This window comes from Pagrus major, chromosome 4 (assembly GCF_040436345.1).
Source record: "Pagrus major chromosome 4, Pma_NU_1.0".
In the NCBI taxonomy this organism is placed as follows: Eukaryota; Metazoa; Chordata; class Actinopteri; order Spariformes; family Sparidae; genus Pagrus; species Pagrus major.
In genome coordinates this window covers 31,462,821-31,486,367 of record NC_133218.1, presented here as the reverse complement: position 1 = coordinate 31,486,367, position 23,547 = coordinate 31,462,821, and the positions used below count along the sequence as shown (strand labels likewise).

At 42.7% G+C, this 23,547-nt stretch overlaps 1 protein-coding gene across 1 annotated transcript in view; it reads right to left on the bottom strand.

Moving 5' to 3' along the window:
• The window catches only part of sema4bb (sema domain, immunoglobulin domain (Ig), transmembrane domain (TM) and short cytoplasmic domain, (semaphorin) 4Bb), a 45,971-nt gene that overhangs the window by 17,425 nt on the left and 4,999 nt on the right, over positions 1 to 23,547 (bottom strand). Inside the window, exon 2 of the mRNA XM_073465180.1 lies at positions 13,741 to 14,178. Coding sequence (XP_073321281.1) covers positions 13,741 to 13,861 — 121 coding nt within the window. The 5' untranslated portion in view covers positions 13,862 to 14,178. The remainder of the gene's footprint in view (positions 1 to 13,740; positions 14,179 to 23,547) is intronic.

The window sequence follows — 23,547 nt, the reverse complement described above, 5'->3', positions numbered from 1 at the left end:
CGCCATCTTTCAGGGTCATATGATGGCAACTAATTTTTTCCGACTTCTGAGGAGTTATTCCAACGCACATGGCGAAATACCGAATTTCACCACTAGATGTCGCGTGAGACCAAGCCGCTTCCTCAAGGAACATAATGAGAGTGTAGCAGCACTACAGTCCATCAGGGCAACTGCAACACGTTGTTTTCAAGTCGCACAATATTTCCATATGAGTGAAACTGGAGAAAAGATGGCAGTAATGACATTTTCAAGTAGCCCATGTATGTGAATCTTACAAGTCAATTAGTTTTCCTCAATGTGTTCCTGATAATGTTTCAAAATAAAAGCCTTGGGTTTCTATCCACTAAGAGGCTGAGGGCTTTTAGGTACCTCGTTCTAGCATTATTAAACACACATGCTGAACACCCTAAAACCACAGCGGACTGCCACAAATCAACACACAATAACTTCCACTCCTACAGGATCTGTTAGCCAAACACAAATGAACGATTGGACAGGGCTCCAAGGAAATGTGGGAATCTTCTTGGAAGAACAAATCAAACAGGAAACAAGAACAAGTGGACAGACATCATGTTACATCCAACTACAGCACAACACACACTGCAGTGGAGAGCTTCAGTCAGGTCAATTCATGACACAAAAGCTGAGCATCATTTCTGTGTGGGACTATCCTCTCTGTTCATCCCCCGTCTCTGGTGGTGGCAGCCAGGAGCTACTGTAGCTCCATGACAACATGTCACATGTGTGCCAGCGAGCCACGTCCACACTTTCCTGTGCTGGCCAGCTCTCTACTGGCAGCGGGGTGAAAGCCTCTTCTACTCAACACCAATCTAAATCACCTTCATTCTGCCGCTCGCCAAACCCTCTTCAGATGGATCTCTTTAGCAGTGGGCCGAAAGTCAAATGAGTTACTTTTTCCCCCCGCATCTCTCCCTTCCCCTGCAGCCTTGAATAGTTCTTGTGATGAGGCACAGATTCAATGTACGCATTGCTCCTTTTATAGCATTTCCCTCGTTGTCGCAAACAGCCCAGGATCCTCTGCAGTGGCACCAGCAGCGGCTTTTTACTGCTGCTTTCCAATATGAAAGTGGCGTTTCAAGAGGTTTGGATTGATTTTTGTGAGAGGCAGTGAGTCTGACAATTGGTCACAGTGTGATAAACTGCTCAAACAACCCAATAAAAATGACATCAAATGGTCCAGGATGTCATAAAAAGTGGGTTATCAGGACCTTCAAGCATTGTCATCCTCAGGGAAACAACAGCTGAGCTGGTGAATGTTATCACTTGGTATCTATCAACAAGACTAACGGTCCTTTTAGAGGTCAACAAAGACATGGGATATGAGCAATCAAATATTTTTGCATCCTCTGCTTACATACTTCTTGCTCTTCGCAGTTTTTTGACCATCTATGTAAATGTTTATCCGTTTCCTTCCATTCCAAACATATTAAAACACACTCGATGCGCTCCCCGCGCCAAAGCGCTTGGGGTCACGGACTCCATTTGCTTATCCAAATAAGATTACTGGCTCGTATCTGAAGTCGTCAACACTAATATTTGCTGCAGTTAAACCGTTTACGGCCTTCTCCCTCATGTACGACCAGCTGAAACTGAATTCAAATGTAGTCACTTCTGACAGTAAAGAAAAGACACTAGCAGTACGTTTATCTCCAGCACTCCAGGTGGTGCACCGGACCATAACGCAAAGGGAGCCAGTAAACAGCAATAAATGTTTACAACCCACGACTTAAACTTTTCAATATGCTCGCAAACAAATGGTTCATCTAACACTCGAGGCTCTTTGGCAGACGATCGTCCTCCCCTTATGGGAGTGAAAGCCAGCTGCGCAAGCCACATCATGTCCAAAATCAAATCTGAGGCCCTTTGCAGATCAACAGCCCTCATTCTGTTTAAAACGTGGTGACATCTGGAGTCAATGAAGAGAGGGGCCTGTCATTAAAATCCAGGGAGGGGATTCAAAAATAAAAAAAGACTTCCTATTGTCATATTTAGGAAAACGTGTATTTCCCCTCCTCTGTCCTGAATGACCCATGTGGGGAAGGAAAAACTGGTTTTATTTCAAGGTGAATTAAGTCTGTTAAAAATGTTCTAAATGCTCATAAAGACAGCTATAGTCAGTCCCAGTGGACGCCACTGTTGGCAGACAAAGGAGAGCCGTCTCTCTTCTCAACAGGGGGACGTATTATAGCTTGACTGTCACGGCTCCCCTGAGTTTTGGCCATTCACTGGAACCAAAAACAGCCTTCCCTCGGCATATTAAAACTCTCTGACATAAATCACAGTGACATCCTCTTAGACAGACAATGGAATAACGAGCGGAGGAGAGCACACTCATGAAACTTTTACTCGGAGAGCAGTCTGGGGCTCCTTGGAGGGAGGGGTTTGAGGTCAGGGCACTGAGTGGGAGTTGTGGTAACCAGGAAGATTGGTTTAAGACGATGACCTATGAGGAGACATGCAGACAGAGGGGAGGGAAATGTTATTTTCAAAGCACTCTGGGATGGATTTTTGATAAGAGCAGAAGGTCACGCAGTAACGAACGTAGACGCTGTGTCAAGATGCGAAAACTCAAGGCTTTCTCTCTCCGCTTTTATCTACGAGGGTTCTTTGAGAGATTTCTTCTGTTTCTACGCTGCCCGATGCAGCGGATCAGTTGTGTGTTTTGACATGCTTGCGGCAGAATGCTGGGCATCTGCAGGCCATTTCACAGCCAGGCTCCAGGTCCATTCATCACCGGCCTGTTTAATCAGCTGGCTGTCACCAAGCTGGGCCCTCAACCTCTGCTAATGCTCATCACATCACACCTACCATCAATTTGGCCGCTTTATTGTCGTTGCTGACTTGGTTAGTACAACCTATTCAGCCTCAATTCTCCATGGTTGTGAAAGCCTACAAGCTGCATGAGAAATTGGCCAATGGTCCAAACTAGAGTGCAGTAGCAAAGTTCAAACGATGAGGATCGGGGACAATCTACAGCTGAAAGAACAGAGTCTTCGTGAAAAACTAACAAACACTCATGAACTGACTGTCTTTCTCCACAGGCACATAACAACCTCTCGGCAATTAGGTGAAATTTAATTTCGGCAGCGTATTCATTGTGTTCATTCACTGCGATGTTCTTATTTTAATCAGTGGAGGTAAAGATAGCAGGAACAAGTCAGATCACAGAGGATTTCAGAGAGCAGCTGCTCTGTGATCAAAGAAGTGTTTGCTCTGTAGTGAGAGAATCAGACTAATTCTGTGCACACACACAACGAGCAGCTACAAACTTCTTGGATTAAAATGGAGACACACGAGGGGAAAGTCTTGTAACTGTGCCTCCAATCGTCTCTGTACTTACTCCACTGATTATTTAAAATTTCTTCCATATGTATATTATATAATAGTTCGGCCTCTTCAAACGAATTCTGCTAGAATTAGTGTAAACCGATGTACTGATGAAAATGTGAATATTGCAATATGTGCAACATGCATTGGCTGAAATAGGTGCTTGTCCGCTGGGAGACGCTAGCTGAACTGACTGAAAACAGAGGGAAACCTGTTTTCAGTCTTTATGCTAAGCTAACTCGCCTGGCTGCCAACCATAGCTTAATATTTCATGTACACACACGACAGTGGTACCAATCTTCTTATCTAACTTTAGTGTATTTACCAAAGTGAGTGCTCTTGATGGAAGATTCTTAGGAAATGTAATGTTTGTTTATTATAATTTGTTTTATCATCACTTGTTTATATTGCTTATTTGTTTTTACTTTAGAAGGGGGGCACTATAAAGTTTTGGAAAAAAAAAAAATTCAATATTTACAATATAAATGAGGTAATACTACAAAATCAGAAATATTTATTTTTTTCCATAACTGAGTAAACAAACTGTTGTCAGAGGAACATAAGGTCCACAGAACACTGTTTGTTTATATTTGGCGGACCCTGCCATCTTTCTAGCTTCAAAGTGAAACTGCATGACACTGCATGAAATCTGTTTTTGAGTTTATTCAGTCGTGAAAACAAAGATTGTTTATTCAGTAAAGATCTTTCTCGTCTGATTAAAATTTCTTCCCCAAAACCACACAGTGCACCTTTAAGATTGAAATACATTTTACCTTCACTCCATCAGTGTCGATTTACCAGAGCTCCAAAATAGCACAGCGACACCATCGAGATTTGCACGGCTCTGAATCCCTTCATTCACATCGCAGCTGAGTTTGTTCAGCGTGTGCTTACTCACCATTGAGGTAACTAAGATATCATTAGAGGGTGCCAGCTTGCAGCCACAGTGTCGCTGAGTAATAAAATACATGCCGGCACTTTGGCAGGCATCATATTTCAGACGAAATGGAGCAGGATCAACCTATTTTTTTTCCAAGGGGTTTAATAGTACTCCTAGGGTGGGGCGATTGATTGGCTGCTTGGTAGGCATTCGCCTGCCAAGACACTCCTAAAAGCCCCGACTGTAAACATGCCCCAGATTTACTAAAGCAGCATGAGCCAAGTCACAAGGCGAGGGGGCAACGGGGACAGAGGGGTTCACTTGCAGCCGGGCAGAGAAAATCCAAAGGAGAGGAGAGTGTAGCACAGCTGATATTAATCTCACACCGAGCTCCGCTTATCTCGCATGCAAGACACAAATTTACAAAAAAAATCTATCCATCTCTGCCCTTCGCCAGCCAAAGCCACACAACCACACACAGCTTCAAGGCTCTCTGTTTGACATGACTTGACAACGGGCTGGATAGCGGCCCTGGAGCTCCCTGACAGAGGCCGACACAAGTCACTTCAAGGTCATCACAGCGCTGCTCCTCCTGATATTTGGGCGAAGTGATGGTAATTTATTGGTCGGTGACTACTGGCAACCGAGAGCAGCCCGGCTCTGTGTTGCTGCTGTAGTCCGCCAGCCAAGTCGGCAAAGAAACACTGTTTGTCTGCACAGTCAGAGGACACGGACGTCTGATGAAGTGGCAGGCTGGTTTGCAAGAGCTGGGGGCAAACTTGAAAGAGACTTCACAAATATTCTTTCATCTTAATACGAATGGTGTCCTCAGCGTCGGTTACATGAGTTGATTTTATTGTTTTAAATGCACCGCGAGTAAAAAATACAAAACCTGATGCAGACAAAGACAGAGAGAAATGGGGGCAGATAAAAAAAAAAAAATCACACTTTTCCTGGACTGTAAATAAAAGCTGACAGTGCTGAATCAATCTCAGAAGAGACTGTGACACCTACAGTGTCTGTAGTGCTCACACATGTTGTTTGTAATGACTTGGAATGATGCTGTGGCCTTGCTGCTATATTGTGTGTATATGCTGCGTATTATGCGTGTGTGTTTGTGAGTGTGTACACATCGTACTGAGAGACGGCTGCACCTTGCAGATAATAACCAGAGCCCGACGGTGTGGAAGTCCAGTGTTTGCAGCGTGTGAGGATTATGCAGCAAAGAGGTGTTAATGGTGCCACATGGTTACATGTGCAGGCTCAGAATCAGGGCAACAACAGAACACCACGAGATGAGTGAGCATTTGTAGGAAATGTGGAGCAGTTGGTGTGTGTACTGTAAAAGCCCAAATGCTGAAAATGTTCCCTTCACCCTCGGACAGAAAAAACAACATCGCCTCGACACAAATGTACCAAGGATGAGGTCAGCGCATGAAGCGCTGTGCACCTCTAAAAGCAGAAAAACAAGGGGCTGACACAGGCATGATGCTCCGCTCTGTAATTATTGGCTCTTAGGTGTCATCCTGATGCACTCTGAATTGGCACGCACCCAACCAACACTCAAAGCAGCGGAGCGATGGAGCGCAGTGGTCTATCACTGCTGAAAGCTTACAAAATCCTGCCTATTAGCTCCGAGAGACACAGAGAGAGAGAGAGACACTCTATGTGGAATCCGAGTGAGTTCTTCAGACACAGATAGTTGTTATAATTTGCCTCACATGCGCAATTCAAAACAGACGTGCCTGATCTTGTCCTGTGTGGCCTGCTTCTCCCTCTCTCTCTCCTATAGTCTCTAGGAAAGAGACTGCAGATGTCACTGGAGTCTGATCCACTCAGATTTAGCCATCTTGCTTATCTTTGAGTGCTCACGTGGAATTGAGGCCCAAAACTAAAGGCTAAGAAAAGGCAACATGGTTTTAGGGTAAAACCAGTTTAGGTGGGATATCAGTAAGAGTTTAGAATAGAAGTTATGTAAAGACATTTTAAAGAGGCACTCTGTAGTTTTGCAGCAAACTCTGAATTTTAGCATTTACAATGTTAAAGGGGTAATAATACAACACAGATTTTTCTTAAAAGATAGCCCTCAAAGTATTTATATTCTGTATTTAATTCACCAAATAGAAGTTTCCATCGTTGATGGCATGGTCCGCCATACACACATTGGATTGAAATGCATTCACTCACATTGACAGGAAATGATGATGCAGTGCTGCCATATAGAAGCTATATTAAGTTACAGCTAATGCAACATTTCCTGCACAGAGTGGCTTTTATTGTGAAGCAATTCAATTTAACAGCGATGATCAGAAATGCATCTAAATAAAACAAAAAAACAACAACAAACACGTGTTGCTTTGTTGTTTTTCTGACAAAATAGCTGCTTAATGAGTGTTTAACTATCACCAACAACCTCCGGGGTCATAATCAACCAGGACTTCAAACGCTTTCTTTATTTCTTCATATCTTTATATGCACACAGAAAATAACAGGCAAAGAAGGTTGGCTTGATAAATGACACGGTATCCACGGCTCAGCCAAGCGGACTTGAAGAGAAATAATGTCATTTTTGTTGGCACTGGACACGTTCAAATCCAGCTGGCTCGCACATGCCCGCAGATGGTTTCTGCTTCAGCTCGAGTCCCATCAAAGTACACTTCGATACGTCTCTCCAGCCATTCTCCAGCGCGCACTCTTGTCGATTTTTAGGGCACCACTGCAGCTGTGTGCAGCGTACTAAGTGCACTCACTTTGGACTGACATGTGTTGAAGGTCGTTAAGTGCTACCGCAGCATGCAGACACACACCTCCACCCTGAAAGTGTGTGTGTATGCGTGTGTTTGTGTGTGTGTGTGCGTCTCTGGAGAGGCACTTGATGAAAAGAGCGGCCTGGAGTCGAAACTGGAGTCTCTTGCTCTCTACTCATCCACCACAAAGTAACTGAGAAGAGACTCCAGTTTCGACCTCACCAGAGCCGCTCTTTTCTAAGTGCTCTCTACCAGCAGCACAACAACACGCACACACACCTCTTCACTGTCACATCTATTTCCTGCCGTCATGTTGCTAATCAGGACCCCGGTGAGCTCAGGATATCCACACCTGCTGCGTTAGCCTCCATATTTTTGGCTCGTAAGGATTAGTCCGCCCTCACATGGCCTGATCCGACTCCATCTCTCCCGTCAACAGGTGTCATTCAGATTGATAAAGGACGACGCTTCCTCTCATGGATCAATGAGTGCTACACCTGCACGCACAGCAGACCGTCAGCTGTCGTCAGTGATCAAGTCAAAACCAGTGTTTTTAAGGATCAGACGGATAAGATTCCTATAAAATGAGACACTTTAACAGAATACTTCAGCTCGGTCTATATAATATATTCAGCCAGGCCTCACAGGGACACACACATCTCTCTCTCTCTTTTTACATTCAGCCACGAGTAGGAATAAGAGGCATATGGAGCGTATTAACATACTGGAACGGAGTCAGGAAAGTTCTGACTTTTAATGAAAGATACACGAGACGACTGCGTTTAACCATTTAAGTTCTCAAAAGTAAAAAACCTCAAGTGTTTCCTGAGCGCATTTATGAGCACATGCTTATTTCTGTTGTGCCTAGATGTTTTAAGATATTAATGGTTTGTGGTCGTGATAAACTTTTATGCGTATAGAAAGATTTTATTTAATTTGCCATAATGCATATCAATTTTGAAATATATTCACATGAGCAAGAAGTTCAGTCTTACAAATGAGCACATTTTTGTGGTAACTTATGACAATAATTAGCATGTAATTCTTCTTAGTGCAGCATTACTTCCGCAAAGAGCACCGAGTCTCATTCTGGTATAGGGGGAGGAAAAAAAACGCTCTGGCTTGTTTGCATGTTTTTACTGCAATCAAAATCATCGTGGGTGGTTTTTAACCCAGGATGCAGCGACGGTGCCCCTGCAATATAGTTTTGGGGGAAACTCATTTTGCACGCCTGGAATCAAAATGGCTAAATCCCTGCCAAAGAAAAGGTAACAGCTGCTAGCTTGTTTACGTCCGTGCCGTTGGTAGTGCTACAGTAACTTGACAGTTTCAGCGTGTAGGTTGCAGCTTAGAGGTTGTTGTTTTTTCGTGCAGCGATGGGGGTTTTGAAAACAGTATACGTAAATAGCGGAAGGAAAGGGAAAAATGAAATACTTGATACCAACAGTTTACATCTGGTAAGCCAGACTACTCAAGCAGCAACATCTGGGGCGCTGACAAATAAAGCCAATGCAGAAGAGCTGCAATTCCTCAAATGACCACTTGAGGCTGACTCCAAAAGCAAGTAAATTCCCATAAGAGCCCATGTTTAAATGCTTTTCTGCAGAAATGAAACTAAAGAAAGAGCCAAAAGTGCCACCATGTTTCATTCTACAGCAGAATCCATAGAAACTGACACAACGTTAATGGGGGCAAAGCCTATTTTGAGCTTGTGACTATATACAGTTTAAGAACTACACACAGAGAGCAGCACAAGGACAGAGGAGACAGACTATGGATGTATAAGAAAAATGAGAGTTATTTTCCACAGACTGCTTACTGACATTGTTACAGTATGGGGGGAAACACATCATGTGTACATCTTGGACAGACTGATGTATGTACACCTTTGAGCAATCAGGTTACAATCAGTCCTGATAAAGATGCTATGTGGATGAACTCAGTTTTTTGAGATCAGATCCAATTTTTGAGGTTATCCAATCGGCCCCAAGATGCAAGAAGTGGCTCTGTGAACGGGGTCCAAGTCTCGGATTATCTTCCTGTGAGATTGGCATCAAAGGTCCATGTGGTAAAAGCAGTGCATGCATAAAGAAAATGCTTTTTATGACGGCAATGTGGACACTGAAGTGCTGCAAAAGCATAAATAAAATGCATGGTCAATGTATGAGTAGTCCAGAGTGATTTACAGCCAGCACCACAGAAACCACAAAAATCCTACCTCCTCATCACACAATGAAGATAAAATATGGTCATCTTTGTGTCACAGTAACGATAAAACATTTCTTGTGTTAATAGTAATGAGGCAAACCTCATTTTACTTTGGACAACTCTACACTGCACCCCAGCAGTCCAAAAAACACCTAATGGCTCTCTTTAACCTCACATTCCTCTCTGTCCATCTTAATTAACAGCTACACCATTATTTCCTGCTGCTTGCCATTTTCTTCAAATCAAATGTCCCTGATCGAAATCTGCAAAGACTGAACTTTTCTGTACATTCCCTGGAGCGTGCAAGTGGTGAAGCCATTAAAACGTCTGAAACAGAAGGAGTTGATGTGCAGTAATTACGCTCCATTGTTGCGGCTGTTATGGCGTTATGTGCAGGCACTTGTGAGTGCCACCTCTGCTGGAAGCCACAGACCGCTTTCCTTTCAGGATCAGTGGGCGTGTCCTTGCCGGGGTTTTAGGTGGGCATCGGAGCATGTCATGAGTATTTGGGCTGACCCCCCTCTCGCCGCCCCTCCTCTTGTTTCTGCACTGCGATCCGCACACTGCCAAGGTCAGTGGATTAGCATGCATGAGAGAAAGAGCACAATATTCGCCGAACGTAAACCAAACGTAAACGGGAAAGGACACTGTGTACACTGAGCAAACACAGCATGCTCGCTAGCTCGGCTTAAAGGGCCATTTTGATTTTTCTTCTCTAAGCCTGTGTGAAAGTATTGAGACTGAAAATGTTCCCTTAGGATCCGACTGATTCCTTTGTTTACATATTCAGCACATTACCTACAAAGCAGGTGTAGAAAACAGTCACTGACAGAGTCTCTGGACGCCCATTTGTGAAAATTAGGATAGTGAGCACATATAAGTTAAATGCAAGATTCAAAACAAAGTTACTTGCAATAAGATACACCACTGACTATCAGCACATGTGTTATATCTAAACTATCATTTCCCTTTCATGGGTAAAGAAAAAAGGGCACGCAGCAGGATATACACGATCTTCAAAAAGGTTATGCTGCATCTCCTAGCACATCAACACCAGGTTGTGTCATTAAAATTTAACACTTTATAAGATGAACAAATACAACACTGCAATCACTGTAGTTGATAATTAAAGGAATACTTTGACATTGTGGGAGAAACATGTTCTTGTCATGTGTTAGCCTACATGAGGAGCTTGTTATGAACTTTGTAGCCAAGCAAAGCTGATAAAATCAGTGTGTGGAAATGTTTTACAAGTTTTTTGCTTAATTTTATTATGAAGTAAATGTTCGCACGATGTTACGGCTATAGAGTTCTAACGGCATTTCGATTGGTTCCCTATAAACTTCGCTTTCACTATGCTATTTTGTCACAATCACAAAATTTCCCAGGAAAATGAAGACTGACAGGCGATCCAGACAGGCTGGCAGATGCTTTCACATCTCTATTATAGGCCTAGTCCACATGTACATATTTTAAAAAAAAAAATCTCTGTCTAGACGAGCACCGCTTCATAATAACACACCGGAAAAACGCATTTCTCATGGCTATTCACGTACACTGAGCATATGGAAGCTGGACTTTATACTCGGTTGCTTAGTGACAGAAAATACCATGAACGAGGCAGAAGCTTCTTGTATAATATCATTTTGTCAGCAAAACACTGTAAGCAGCAGTTTTTGTCTATCTTTTCCATGTCTGCATCATCAAAGTCGTTCTAAATATAATGTTAAGCAATATGACATCAACGTACAAACATACTCCAAGTTCACATTTGCCAATGATTGTCATAATTTCCGAAAATCTCCGTTTCTGCCCATCCTGATGTAAACGCTGACAACAGGGTTTCTGAATATCTTCACCCTGGAATGAGTTTTCCAGGAGGTCAGATTTCCGTGACCTAAAACACCGTTTGCATGTGTATGAAAGGCCAAAACACATAGACAGGGGCATCGACTGAAAGACTGAAAGCACTCAGAGTGGGGGGGTGACTGTTTGCACTTTAGTGCTAGTATGTGGAGTTTGTTACTTTCAGACAGAGCAAGGCTAGCCATTTAAGCTAAACATCTGCTGAATGTAGTATATTATATCTAACAGACGAGAAGAAGAATAATTTATATTTCCTAAAATGTTGAACTGTTCCTTTAAGAGGATCCAGAATGACACACAACTCAGTTCATGTACTTGAGTTAGACTTAAATAAAAGAGGATCAAGTGGTTGCCAGACGCCCCAACCAGCTCATTAATATAAACTGTTTTAAGTTTGTGCAGAACTTTCATTTCTTCTTGTTGTTCCACGCGAAAGAAAAATAAAAGAGGAAAAATAAATCATCCCTTCAGCAGATCTCTGGAGAAAGACAGCAACATCCTGCCCGAGAAGTTTCTGATATCTAACAGCGATACATGCCGCATGCTTAACCGATGCTTACTGCTTCAAGTCCCATGATCCTTTGTGCTGCCTCTCTGCACTAGAGCCATAATGAAAAACAGACGAGCTCTCCCACTGCAGAAACCACAAAAACCTCCACTCAGTGCACATGAGAGATTAGCCTGGCTCATTAGGAGAGAGGGAAGGAGCAGGAGGAGAGGGAAGGAGGACAAAAAGGAAAAAAGGACGCCTTTCCAGGAAAAAAGGCCGTGTTGAGGCAAGGGTCCTCTCTCTTTTCTTACCGACTGTGCACACCAGAATGGAGGTTTTAAAAGGGGTGACCTGCTTTACATGTTTTGCATGAATGGTGCGGGCTGAATCGAGACTAGTCTATATACGAAACGTTTAGCATGTGAGTGGCGCTGAGACCCTGTTTATGCAAAGCTGAACTCTTAATGAAAAGGTTACAATCAGTGTCAGTGACGTTTAAATACGATTTTCTACACCATGTTATCAGCTGAGAAGCATGTTGTCTGTCACCACTCCAGCTGAGAGAAACTCAATCACAAGCTGCTGCTGTCAAAATACATGAAATTTTAAATTATGAATGCCGAGTGGAGTAAAAGCAAAGTGGGGTACAAAATAGAGACATCAGTGGTTTGCAAAACACTTAGTTGCTGGGAACCAGCCTTGAGCCATTTAACTTGTTTCTCAAAGAACTAAATGGATTAAATTGGCTCAAGTATGTGAAAGGTTCTTCTTGGGTATAAGCGATGCCAGTTTGAGATGGGTGCATGTGAATTACAGCATTACGCCTCGCTGGCGTTGGCTGAGGAGTGAAGGAAACAAGCGTCAGATTGTTGTTTTCACAGGGAGGAACTTCAGATTGAGACAGGTAGTGTTTACAGGAGCCAACGCACCCCTACATCCATTTAAGCCTGTACTTTGGTTGCTGCTGGATCGGCATATTTGCCTGGATGAGCAGTGGTGCAAAACAGATGCAAAGACAGGATAAAAATACATAAACCAGGAAGCTAATTTTAAGAAACAACTTGTTAGCTATGCAGAACTGTCCGCTTCCAGCACAGGATATTTAAAAAATAGTGTTTAGTGAGCCAGTCAATTTCCCTGTGAGCTGCATCCAAACAGCGACCTTATTTCTCTTCTCCCTCATTTGTCATAAGCTCCCATAATGCATCAATCAATTGCCGAAAAGCTGTTAGCTGCACAAATGGCAAACAACGGCAGCATGTATTTACATTATAAAAGCCTAATCCACAGTTGTTATTATAATAAGGAGTGCTGCGGTGTGAAGTAATTACATTCAGTGATGAAGTCAGGTGCAGAAAGGTCTCCCATTCAATCAGCATCAGATTCACCAGGAGACACATTAAGTTTATATTCGTGAGATAAATTGTTGCGTTCAGCTGGACAATACCGAGCGCTCAATCAGCAGCAGAAGGAGGGAAGGACCGAGTGCTTGTGAAGGTACAAAGCCCGGCTCTGTGAGTGCTGCATAATACTTCCTAGCGCCTGAATTGTTGAACTTGAAGAGTCGCGTGTTGAGCCACGCATATTTCACCCAGTTCTGTCAACGCTCGGGGTGAAAAAAACAACACAATTTTATGCAAAGTGACATCTAATCTGAGAAAAAAATAACCAGAGGGAACAAACTTATAATTGCATGTGTTTAGGAAAAGTGGTGTTTGTTGAGTGGCCGTCTTTCACGTTGGCACGCGTGCATCCGGGGCCTGCAGGCGCTTGTGGTCTCTGTCATGTCTGTGTCGGTACTAGACTGCTGCAGGGGGCTGCTTCATTACACACAATGTCTAGCTGTTGGTTCTCTCAGGTCACCTTCAGCTAGACTAACTTGTATTATTTTGTGTGGTTGACTGAAATTACAACTGTTGTAGCAGATTTCTAAGCTGTAGCTGGCTTGATTTCTGTGTAGTTACTCATCTTAAATACTTGGACAAGCAAGACAGAGGTCAGATTTGTGCTTCATTGTTCACATTTTTTAAAGAAGCACGTTTTGCTTTTAATGAGAAAAGAGAGATTGCATGCAGCTTCAGCACATGATTGGACAATTGCTGTATTTGGGGGGAGGGGTTTAGAGAAACTGTAATAACACTGGTATTCTATGTATCTAGCAATGCCTACAAAACTGTGTCAGGTAATTATTTTTGACTTACTGTAAGGGAAACTGATGCGTGGCGTGACATCATCCTCAGTGGCCATCAGTGATTGGAGGCAGCAGGCCAATAGCAGTGCAGCAGCCAGAAGACAGTGGACCGTCGCAGCTAATGTCCACATGGTTGCCTGATCCTCTCACACAGACGTACACAAAAGCACAGTTTGTTTTTTAAGATTCCCTGGAATTCATTAAGCTCCTCTCGACTCCGCAGAGCTTTATTTTCTCACTCCCATCTTCCTGTCGGGGGAGTGAACGTGTCCTTGACTTGATTCTTGTACTCCCAGTGGTCCTTACACACGGTTAGCGAGACTCTTAGCACAGAGAAGAGGAGTCCTTCCTGGATTAAAGGCTGTTTGTTGTCATCTACTCATAGTGCTCTTCGATGGATCAGCGTTAAGCTCCGACCACCGGCCATTTAGTAAAAGTCATTCCAGATCTGCGGAGAGAAGAGAGAGAAGTTGTTCCTTTATGTCGGATCCAAGAACACGTTAAAAAAAAAGATGAAACACCAGCTGGAGTAACAGATCCATATCCAACTTCTGACGCTATAACCATACCAACTATAAAAGCAAAAGGACTGATAGATTTGGTGGTTCACCCTGGGGGATGGAGTGTTGGTTTTACTGCAAACAACAAATCAAGAATTCAAGAGTTAAGGTGTTAATCAGCTTCGACAGCAAACAATGGCGTCACCCCCCCAAAAATCACCCGCTGCGTCTCTTTGTCCCGAGATTTTAATATTCAACTGTAGCGCGCTGATGGCTTCAGCTAAAGCCTTGATGACAAAAACAAATATTTATCCTTCTACCGTTTGCTTTTTCACCACACTGCCAAAGAAAAACTCAATTCAACATTCCTCAGACCACCAGACAGCTAACACGAACACACAGACCGTGTGGTAGCTTCAAGGGTTTCATAAACTTTTAAATCCAAGTGAATGTCCAATTTGCACAGCAGCCCACAAAGTTTTCTCTGCCAGATAAAACGCATGTTGGACTTTTTATTTTATATCCCTGTATTTAATTATGCTGTCATCAACAATCGGTGAGAGCTCCCCGAGAAGATATTATGGTAGCTTCGCTCTAATTTTGTGGCTATGTGGAGAAATAAATGAAAGAACAGTGACTCCCAAGACAACTCTGTAATTTGTCTCAAAGAGGCGCAATGAACACATCTGCTCTTTGACTTTTACTGCCTACAGTGTGAGTGTGCAGATAAGGTGCCTGTTATGTATGCTCAGATTCTTTAATAAGGGTGTCTTCTTCCTTGGAAAACACTCGAAATAGGCACTTCTTCCGTCTGATTCATCGCTCTTGGCTGAAACAAACACAAGCTGTGCAGATATATGATAAAATAAAATGGAGACATGTGTCTTAGTAGCACTTAAGCAGCCATAACACATTTCTTTAACACTTGGAGGTGGTGGAAACAAGCTGTGACACCAACACAGACCTTTTATGTTTGTATGGCGAACCTGTTACACATCATACTGCTGACACAAAGCTACATTAGCATTAATTTAGAGTCATGTTTATGGCGACATTTACGATCCTTTTAGCTCCATTTTGGGTCTCCACCAACACCTGGCGGATATATCTGGCTTTTAAGCTATTAAAGGTTGCATTCATCAGCTAGTTGCTAGATTTGCATGTCTGATGTTTATTACTGAGGTTTTTTGAATGAGCACAGCTGACTAGTGTGGCCACAAAGGATGATGTGTGACTGATATGTAAACAAAACAGTGAAGTTGTACCAGATAAAGAAATAAAACGGAGGAATTGAGTCTGAATCATCATTTGTGCTTTAAAAAACAAAAAAAAGAAAAACGTAAAAGCAATACCAAAGCTTAAATTGTCAGTGTAGCATGTTAGTATGCTAACAACGGCTAATTAACACTAAACGCCGAGTACAGCTGGAGCTGATGGGTATCAAAATGTATCCTGAGGGGGACGTAAATGTCAGACAAGAGAGCAAACTGTCTCTTTATTCTTGTGATTTCGCCAACATCCTGAGAAAAGTACAGACACCAAAGTCGGTAAACACAGCGAGGCCTGTTCCCGTCACAGAACAGAACTCACTGCTCCTTACTGCCTGACAGCGCTGGATGTCTCTCCCCCCACGAGCTCCTACATAGGTGGTGACGTTTAGAGAGTAAACACTGGAGAGCACATGGCGTCTCTGGTTGAGAGCTTGCGTCACTGCAACAACTCCCGAAGGACCTCGTTCAAATATTTATGGGAGCTGATAAATCCGACAACAGTACAAGACAACTGGGGGTCAGTTAGTGGCCCCTGGTTGTCAGCTGAGACAATTCCCTGCTGGGGAATACCGTTTTAAAAAACTTTGGACCAGCCGGGACATACTACAGCAGAATGCAGGATAAACAGATGTACGACGCTGTCTCCTCGCTACCTACCGGCGCAAAGACTGGACCAGTTGGCTTACAGACTTGCAGACTGGCACCAGGAAAATTAGCAGCTTTCTGATCCACTGAAGCTAGCTGAGTCACTGGGGGCTGAAACACGCGTTTGTGATCCTGTAACATCCCCCAACCTCTTCGTCTGGTCCTTTTCATGCCTGCTGAGACTGCAACAACAAGCATGGCAGCCCCGCATGTGTCACACACCCCAGGTCTCCATGTTCCCGGGGCATATCCTTATATAACTCCAGAGGTCTTTTAAATTTTAATGAAAAGAGAGGGGTGCTGTTCGGGAGGGTTTCCTGGCACTCTGAGAAATTGGGAAACTTTGTGGCTAGTTCTGTAGGGCAGGGATGCATTAATAAACATCTCAACACTCTTGCATTGACCTTTCTGTACCAGAAGTTGTTAACTCACTCGCAAATTACTTTGTCAATCACATACACGGTTGTGCAAATTGTTGAGAAAAGAGGTTATACGCACACCACACCAGATCATATTATTGAGTATTAAAGGCACATCAGGTGTTATTGATTTGCTATTTGTTGTGTCAAAATATCTTTTATATATCTTGTAAAATATATTTATCTCTGATCTATATCAAAGGGGAACTATTATACTTTCTTATATACATGTCAAAGATCTTGAAAGTTAAAAAGCCCAAAGTCTGCGCCAACCAGAGCTCCTCTCTCCCACGGAAAACACTGCTCCTAAAACGCCTCGTCAGTAGTCCCCCACTCTAATTCCGTGACTTTGTGACATCACACTACATCACCATGTCACGCTTTTGCTTAATTTATGCCTAAATTCACATTAGAAGTGAAGCTAACTGGACCCAAAACCATGACAGAGCTGACCAGTGACACGATGTACCATGCTGGCTCAGGCGTGTGTGAGCTGACCAATCAGAGGAGACTGGGTATTCGGGGGGGGGGGGGGGGGGGGGGGGGCCTTAAAGAGACAGGAGCTTAAACAGAGTGTCTCAGACAGAGGATGATTACAGTGCTGCAGTATGAGCAAAAAAGAAATGTTGCTTTTTTGAGCATTTAAACAGGGAAATTTATTCTAGTAAACCAAAATAAAATGATGAATCTGAAAATGAGCATATGTCTCCTTTAAAACAGGAGAGGCTGACGGTAGCACCAGGTGTGGCTCATGATTAGTCATCTTTAATCCCTTTAGCTTATTTTATTCCTCAGTGTTTTTTTTCGTATTTGAACATTTCTCTCTGGTGCTTCCCCAACAAATTATTGTACGTTGAAGCAAAAACAACAAGTTGGCGAGCTTAGTCATAAAAGAGTTATGTCAATATGAAGAGGCCCCTCCGGCAGTCTGGGAAACTTAAAGTATCTGGGGAATCCAAAATACGGGATGACTCATGGGTGTGCTGCCTCAAATCTTCAGTCCAGCACCTCAGGAAGACAAGATGGATGTTCCAAACCCCGGAGGCCGATCTGCTGAGGCTTAGCAAGGGCAGGGAGGGCAAGTAAACGACATAATGACACACTTGTCCTGTTTTCTCTTACATATTTTTGTTGCCATACAGCCATGTCACCATTACATGCATTTTAGTCAAATGAATCATGTAGTGTCCTAATTCATTCTGAAGAACAATGAAGCATGGATCTGAGGGAACAGTATTAAATATTAATAAGCATTAAATCATATTTGACAGCGAGTACTCCACCAAAGAAAGTGATCTTATTAGAGGCAACTATTACAGGACTTATAGGATTAGAGCTCTGTTCATCTGGAGCTGTTACAGTACAGGCAACCCGCTACGCTCAGTGCCACAGGACCCATCTGCTCATCTAGGAGAGGGTCTGCCGCTCCTTGTATCTATGAAGGGTGAATCTGGTGCCATATTGCTTAAGGCAACAGATTCATTAACCTTTCAAACCTCCCTCGAGGCTCCCCATTAATACCTGCATCTGTTGAGAGGGAGAAAGGATGTGACAGACACACTGGACGATACGCTCGGCCAGGTCACGGCAAGTTCACTGAATGGGGAGCAGCATGAATGCTAACCATTTGGCTAGCTATGCATAAACGACTGGGCTTTGTCCTCGACGAGCAGCTCCCAATAAGTCATCTCTGCAAAGTGACTTGTCTCTCATTTAGTCTTTGGCACAGGCTGAGGCACTTATGGAGATAATCAGCGGCCGGGCAGGACCCTGTGATGAGAGCGCGATCACAGAGCTCGACATGAGGCTAGATTAGGCCGCCGTCCAATCCATTAACAGTATCATGAGTACATCTAAGTCCAAAGTGAAAGAGAACTGTAATTTGCATTATACCGTGCAGCTGCAATCAAGTTTTAAACTTTATTGTCTCGGTTTTTGCCAGGTTTAAGGGTGACCTTGTACGACTGCAACTACTGCTTCCAACACATATTCAAAAAAAAAGAAACAACAACAAGTCTAATCATTTTCAGAGGGTAAATTATATCCGCCCTTGTCTGGCACTAATGTTAAAGTTGATTTTTTTTTTCATGCTCTGACCCTAAAAACAACACAGCCCCTTGGGTGCAGATTGCTGTTCAGGGAGATTTATGGAGCCATTATGTTGGGCAGAAAAGATCTCAGTAGGTGACTGACAATCAGAGACTCCATGCTGTGTCTGCCATTATAACTCTCACTTATAGCAGTCTGCTTTGCTGAGCGAGCAGTGCACGATTGGTTAAAGTCAACCAGGGGGATGGTAGGGGGAGGGTGTGCCATGTTGCCTCAAAAAACCAATGGCTGGCTACTCACTGACTGTGAAATGAGTGTTAATTTATCGCCAAGAAAAAGCTGTAAAAACCAATTATCTCACATATAATTTCAACAACATTAACTTGTTAAATCCCCCCTGTCCAATAACTTACTCCGGAGTAAGAACTCTTAACTAAAATTTGTCTGGATTCACTGATACATAATATATTAAATACAGTGATAAAAATGTAATCAAATACTCATAACATACTTCACATGATCACTTTTCTAATTACTCAAAAGCACTAGTTAAATTCTCGACACAGTACTTTTGTTTCCGAGCACAGCACAGAGTCTCTGTTCTGATCATCACCAGCTGGCTTAGCTGTGTTCAGCTCTAGATGGCTAAACACAGCAGCACTTGAGAAGTCCGTCCTTGCAGGAGTTCATATCAGACCTACAGCCCAACTCAAGCTGAGGGTGAATATTGATAGCAAGCCAGCTAAGATGAGACATGTAACCCAAACGTGGAGTTACATGGAGACACATTCCTTCTCTTACACCTTTAGCAAACTAGCACATCCTGGACCAATCTCTCCACTCCAATACCAACCTATGGGCCCTCACTTGTGAATATGCATTTAACATTGTAATGTAGTAAACAATGGCCAGGAAAACCATTCAGGAGACCACATAGAGCTGCTTATATGTTGACAGTCTGGTCAACAGAAGCTACAAAACTTTTCAGTGAACTCTGAATCAGGTGCGACAACCAGAATCTTCAACTTCGGAATAAAAAGGCTTGTTTCCTGCACAATATTGCACGTTTGCAAGGAGTGCACGTCTTCTGCCAGATTTATATAGTTCAAGCTTCTACATGTACGCTCAAACTGCAAAGGATGCAATGTAATTAGCATGTGTGCCAACAATGCTACACGGTACATATTAATGCATTTTCTTTTTTTATATACTGGCAAACTTCACTGCTTCGAGAAAATAGTCCATTTGATAAATAACTCATAAATTGATGATTGAGAACGAGAACACGTACCCTCAACTTGAAAGATTCTGAATCCTCAACCTTTTGAGTGGATTTCTCCAGCAGGGGTGGAGGGTAAAGTACTGTTATTTTCATACTATGAGATACAGCACTATGATGCCTTCTGTGAACGTGGGGTACCGTACTTCCTCTCATCCAGCCCACCTGGGGATGGGACAGGGGGGAAGTAGAGAGGAAGGTTTCAGCTGAGCAGACTGCTCCCAGCGCCAAAGAAAGCAGACTTCTAAATAAATCACGACCGGGTTAAAAATAAACTCTAAAATCGTGGGTACGTCTACACAGGCAACAAAAGTGGCTCATTGCTTTCTTAAGACTGTACAGCAGCTTGTAGGTAATACGTCCATCAGAGACACGTCTGCAGGATGTGATCTCACAGAGGCCTTTGAGTTGTTCTTAATATGGACGACCTCGTCATAACTCATAATGCAGAAATGTCTTTACATCCAGATATTGTTTTTGCTTCTCAAAGAAAATTCATATAGAGTAGGAAATTGAATGTAAACTTTTTAAGGGCTTATTTTTATAAATGTCAACTGAAGATATGAAATCAATTGGACACGCTTTCACTTTTTCCTCCTTAAAAAACTAACACACACAAATACAAAGCAACCCCAGAGAGAAAAATGTTCTTATATTGTCTCTCCAATATCATTTCTGCCCTGCAGGTAACACGATTTTCTGTTGGCTCTGAAACCAACCGAGGCCTCCGTGTCAGTACACAACAGAAGAGACTTTAACCCGGGATAAAATAAAAAAAACCTTTACGCACGCTCCAACTTTCGGCTCTGTAATATGGGACAGCTGCACACTGAAGATTCGAGATTGTGACGCCTGAAGGCAACCTTCCTCTGAAAGAGACAAAATTTGTGCAAGTGCTGCGAAAAACACAGAAGCGACTTCTAATCAAGAGCCATTGATTTAACTTATCACCTCCACTTCCTCCATGCAAATGTGTTCGTCTTAATGATAGCAGGCAGCTGATAATGTGGACGTCGCAACAGCAATCTGGCACTTTTTCAATCCTTCACGAGAACTGCGTTAAAAAAAGAAGTATAAATATGTATACTTGTATGTTTATGTATGTTTTTCCTGTTTATCTTTTTTTCGAAGCTGGAAATCAGCAACTCAGAAACTACGTGACAGATTTCAGACCCGCTGTGTATTCGGATGTAAATACATTTATAAAACCCTTTTATTTTGTTTAAATGACCAACTCGTGAATGTGATTCTGAATGTTTTGGAGATTTGGTTTACTGTCAAAAAAGGTTTAAATCTTAAGAAAGAAAGAAAAAAATATCCCATCTTACAACCACGGGCATTATTTCCTGGACACATTATCATCTGTCACTCTCAGTTTGCTTGACGATAACATGAAAGTCTCTGAGAATCGAAATAGACAGCGTTTACTGAATCATTGATTTACATGTGTGATCCCAGAGTGATAATAACAGGATACTGACTTTTCCGGCATGGATTATTAATTATTCATAGAATCCTCTTTTCATTGATGGCTGGCTGTAACGCATCCTGCTGCGGTTTGTCCCTGATGCATTCGAATGCTCAACGATGACGACTTTCAAACAACAAAACAAAAGAGAAATATGCTGTAGAGTACGTTTAACTTTTACTCAAGGGACATTAAACTTACTATCAAACGAAAGGCGGTTTCAGGACATAAACCAGGCATTTCCCATGACCCCAGAGTGACTCACTCACTGATGGTTCAAACCGCCATCGGCTAAAAAATAAATATGGATCAAAGAGCAGACACACAGTGTGCTAACTAAACTAGAAAGCACTCAGCGACGGCATGTTCTGCTGCACAACACTCCAAATGTTTGATTTTAGTTGCAGACAATGCAATTGAAGATATCGATCAGTACATTTCTACGCGCAAAAATAATAATATTCACTAAGATTTAGCCGTTAATCGCAGGAATATAACTTTCACAGTGTGATTAGGTCCAGAAAGCTGCATCATCTCTCGGATAATTGGAGTTTCAAAAATAAAAAAGGGACGTAGAAAAAACATTTTTTGGTTTGAGCTGGATTATGTTGAATTTAAAGAGCATGTTAGCAATTTTGCATCATCATTCAATCATTCAATGAAGATCTTGCCATCCAGATCTGTTCTAGCTTATCTCTTTCTATCTTATGTTATTTTTTCCCCAAAACTACGTAGTGCTCCTTTAAATATGCCCTAATTGGCTTTGCATGACGCTAAGCTACCAGACAGACCTGTGCTTATTTTTTAATTGCAGTACTAACACCATTCCCATGATCCCACTGCGCCCATGTCTCTGAGTCAAAGGTATTAAAAGCAGCGATGAACATCCCCTCGTGTTATCGTTTTAGGTTATTATCGGGACTTGTCTTTCAGTGACACCAATCCCAACATGCTATATACAGGCAGCGCTGAAATGAGGAGCCCAGAGCGTGGTGTGACACCACTTTAAGTGTGATCCTAAGCTCGAATAGGCTCTGAGGAATATTCAAACCCCCCTTTTACATTTGTGCACATACTGCTCAGCTTTGCCGCGTGGGAAAGAGCAATTATCATTTCAAACGAGTGAGTGAAGCAGAACTGGCAGAGGAGATAAGTGCTCAAAGGAGAGTTGGGGTCACCTTATTCCCTCTGATACAGAGTTGCCCTTGCCTCAAATTATTCAAGCCTGACGGGGGAACAGTGGGAGATCGCTTCTTGAGAAACTTGCAAAGTGTCAATAATGAGCTGCGTGTGTCAGTCAGAACGCAGTGTGATAGGAGGCATCATTTCCCGGAGTCGCACTTGATCGCAGGCCTGTTACGGAAACTATGGGAGACCTTTGCATAAGCCACTTATAACGAAATCACTTTACTGTATTTAAAGAATGACTGCTATTAGCACACAAACTCACTGGAAAATAACAGATTAGTCTAATCTCCTTTTGTTTATTATGTGCTTCTGGGCTGGAAAAGCTTTCCACGCTTTTAACCTGATGACCCATTTAGACTAATGAATGCGCTGACCAATCAGGAAATCCTCGTCATTACAGCCAAACATTTTTGCTTCCAGTCGGAAAAAAAATCACAGAGGAATCTAAATCTTGCTTTGGGCTCTGCAGCCTGACAGACTGCAATTTAATGATTGTCCAAAGACGTCAGCAGCGAGAGAAAAAAGGGCATTTCATTTATTTCCCCGCCACTCTGGTCTCCTTGTTATTTTCCAGCTAAGATGTACAGCAAACACTTGTTGCTTTCAAAGCTGCAAAGACGTTCACATCGCAGGAGACAACTTCTCATTCATCTGCCGGGTCGATGATGATGTCAGCCACGTCTGTGGACAAACTGTGTGGCGTGACAAAGGAGAGTGAAAGATTTACAGTCATGTAATCGCACAATAGAGGTCTTTGTGAGGTCTGGACCACGCTGTGTTAGCATCACAGTTCATCTGCTAATTACACCATCAAATCCAAAGACTTGGCTATCCATAGTAGGCTATTCATCTCATGACTTAAACATCGAGTTGGGGGGGCACGATTAATCCCTGCAGTTAAACCGATGTGAGGACTCATTTCTTTACTCGATTTGACAGGCAGGGAAATAGGATTTAAAAGCGTATCAGATGACGATATTCTGTTTCTGGCCCCTGCT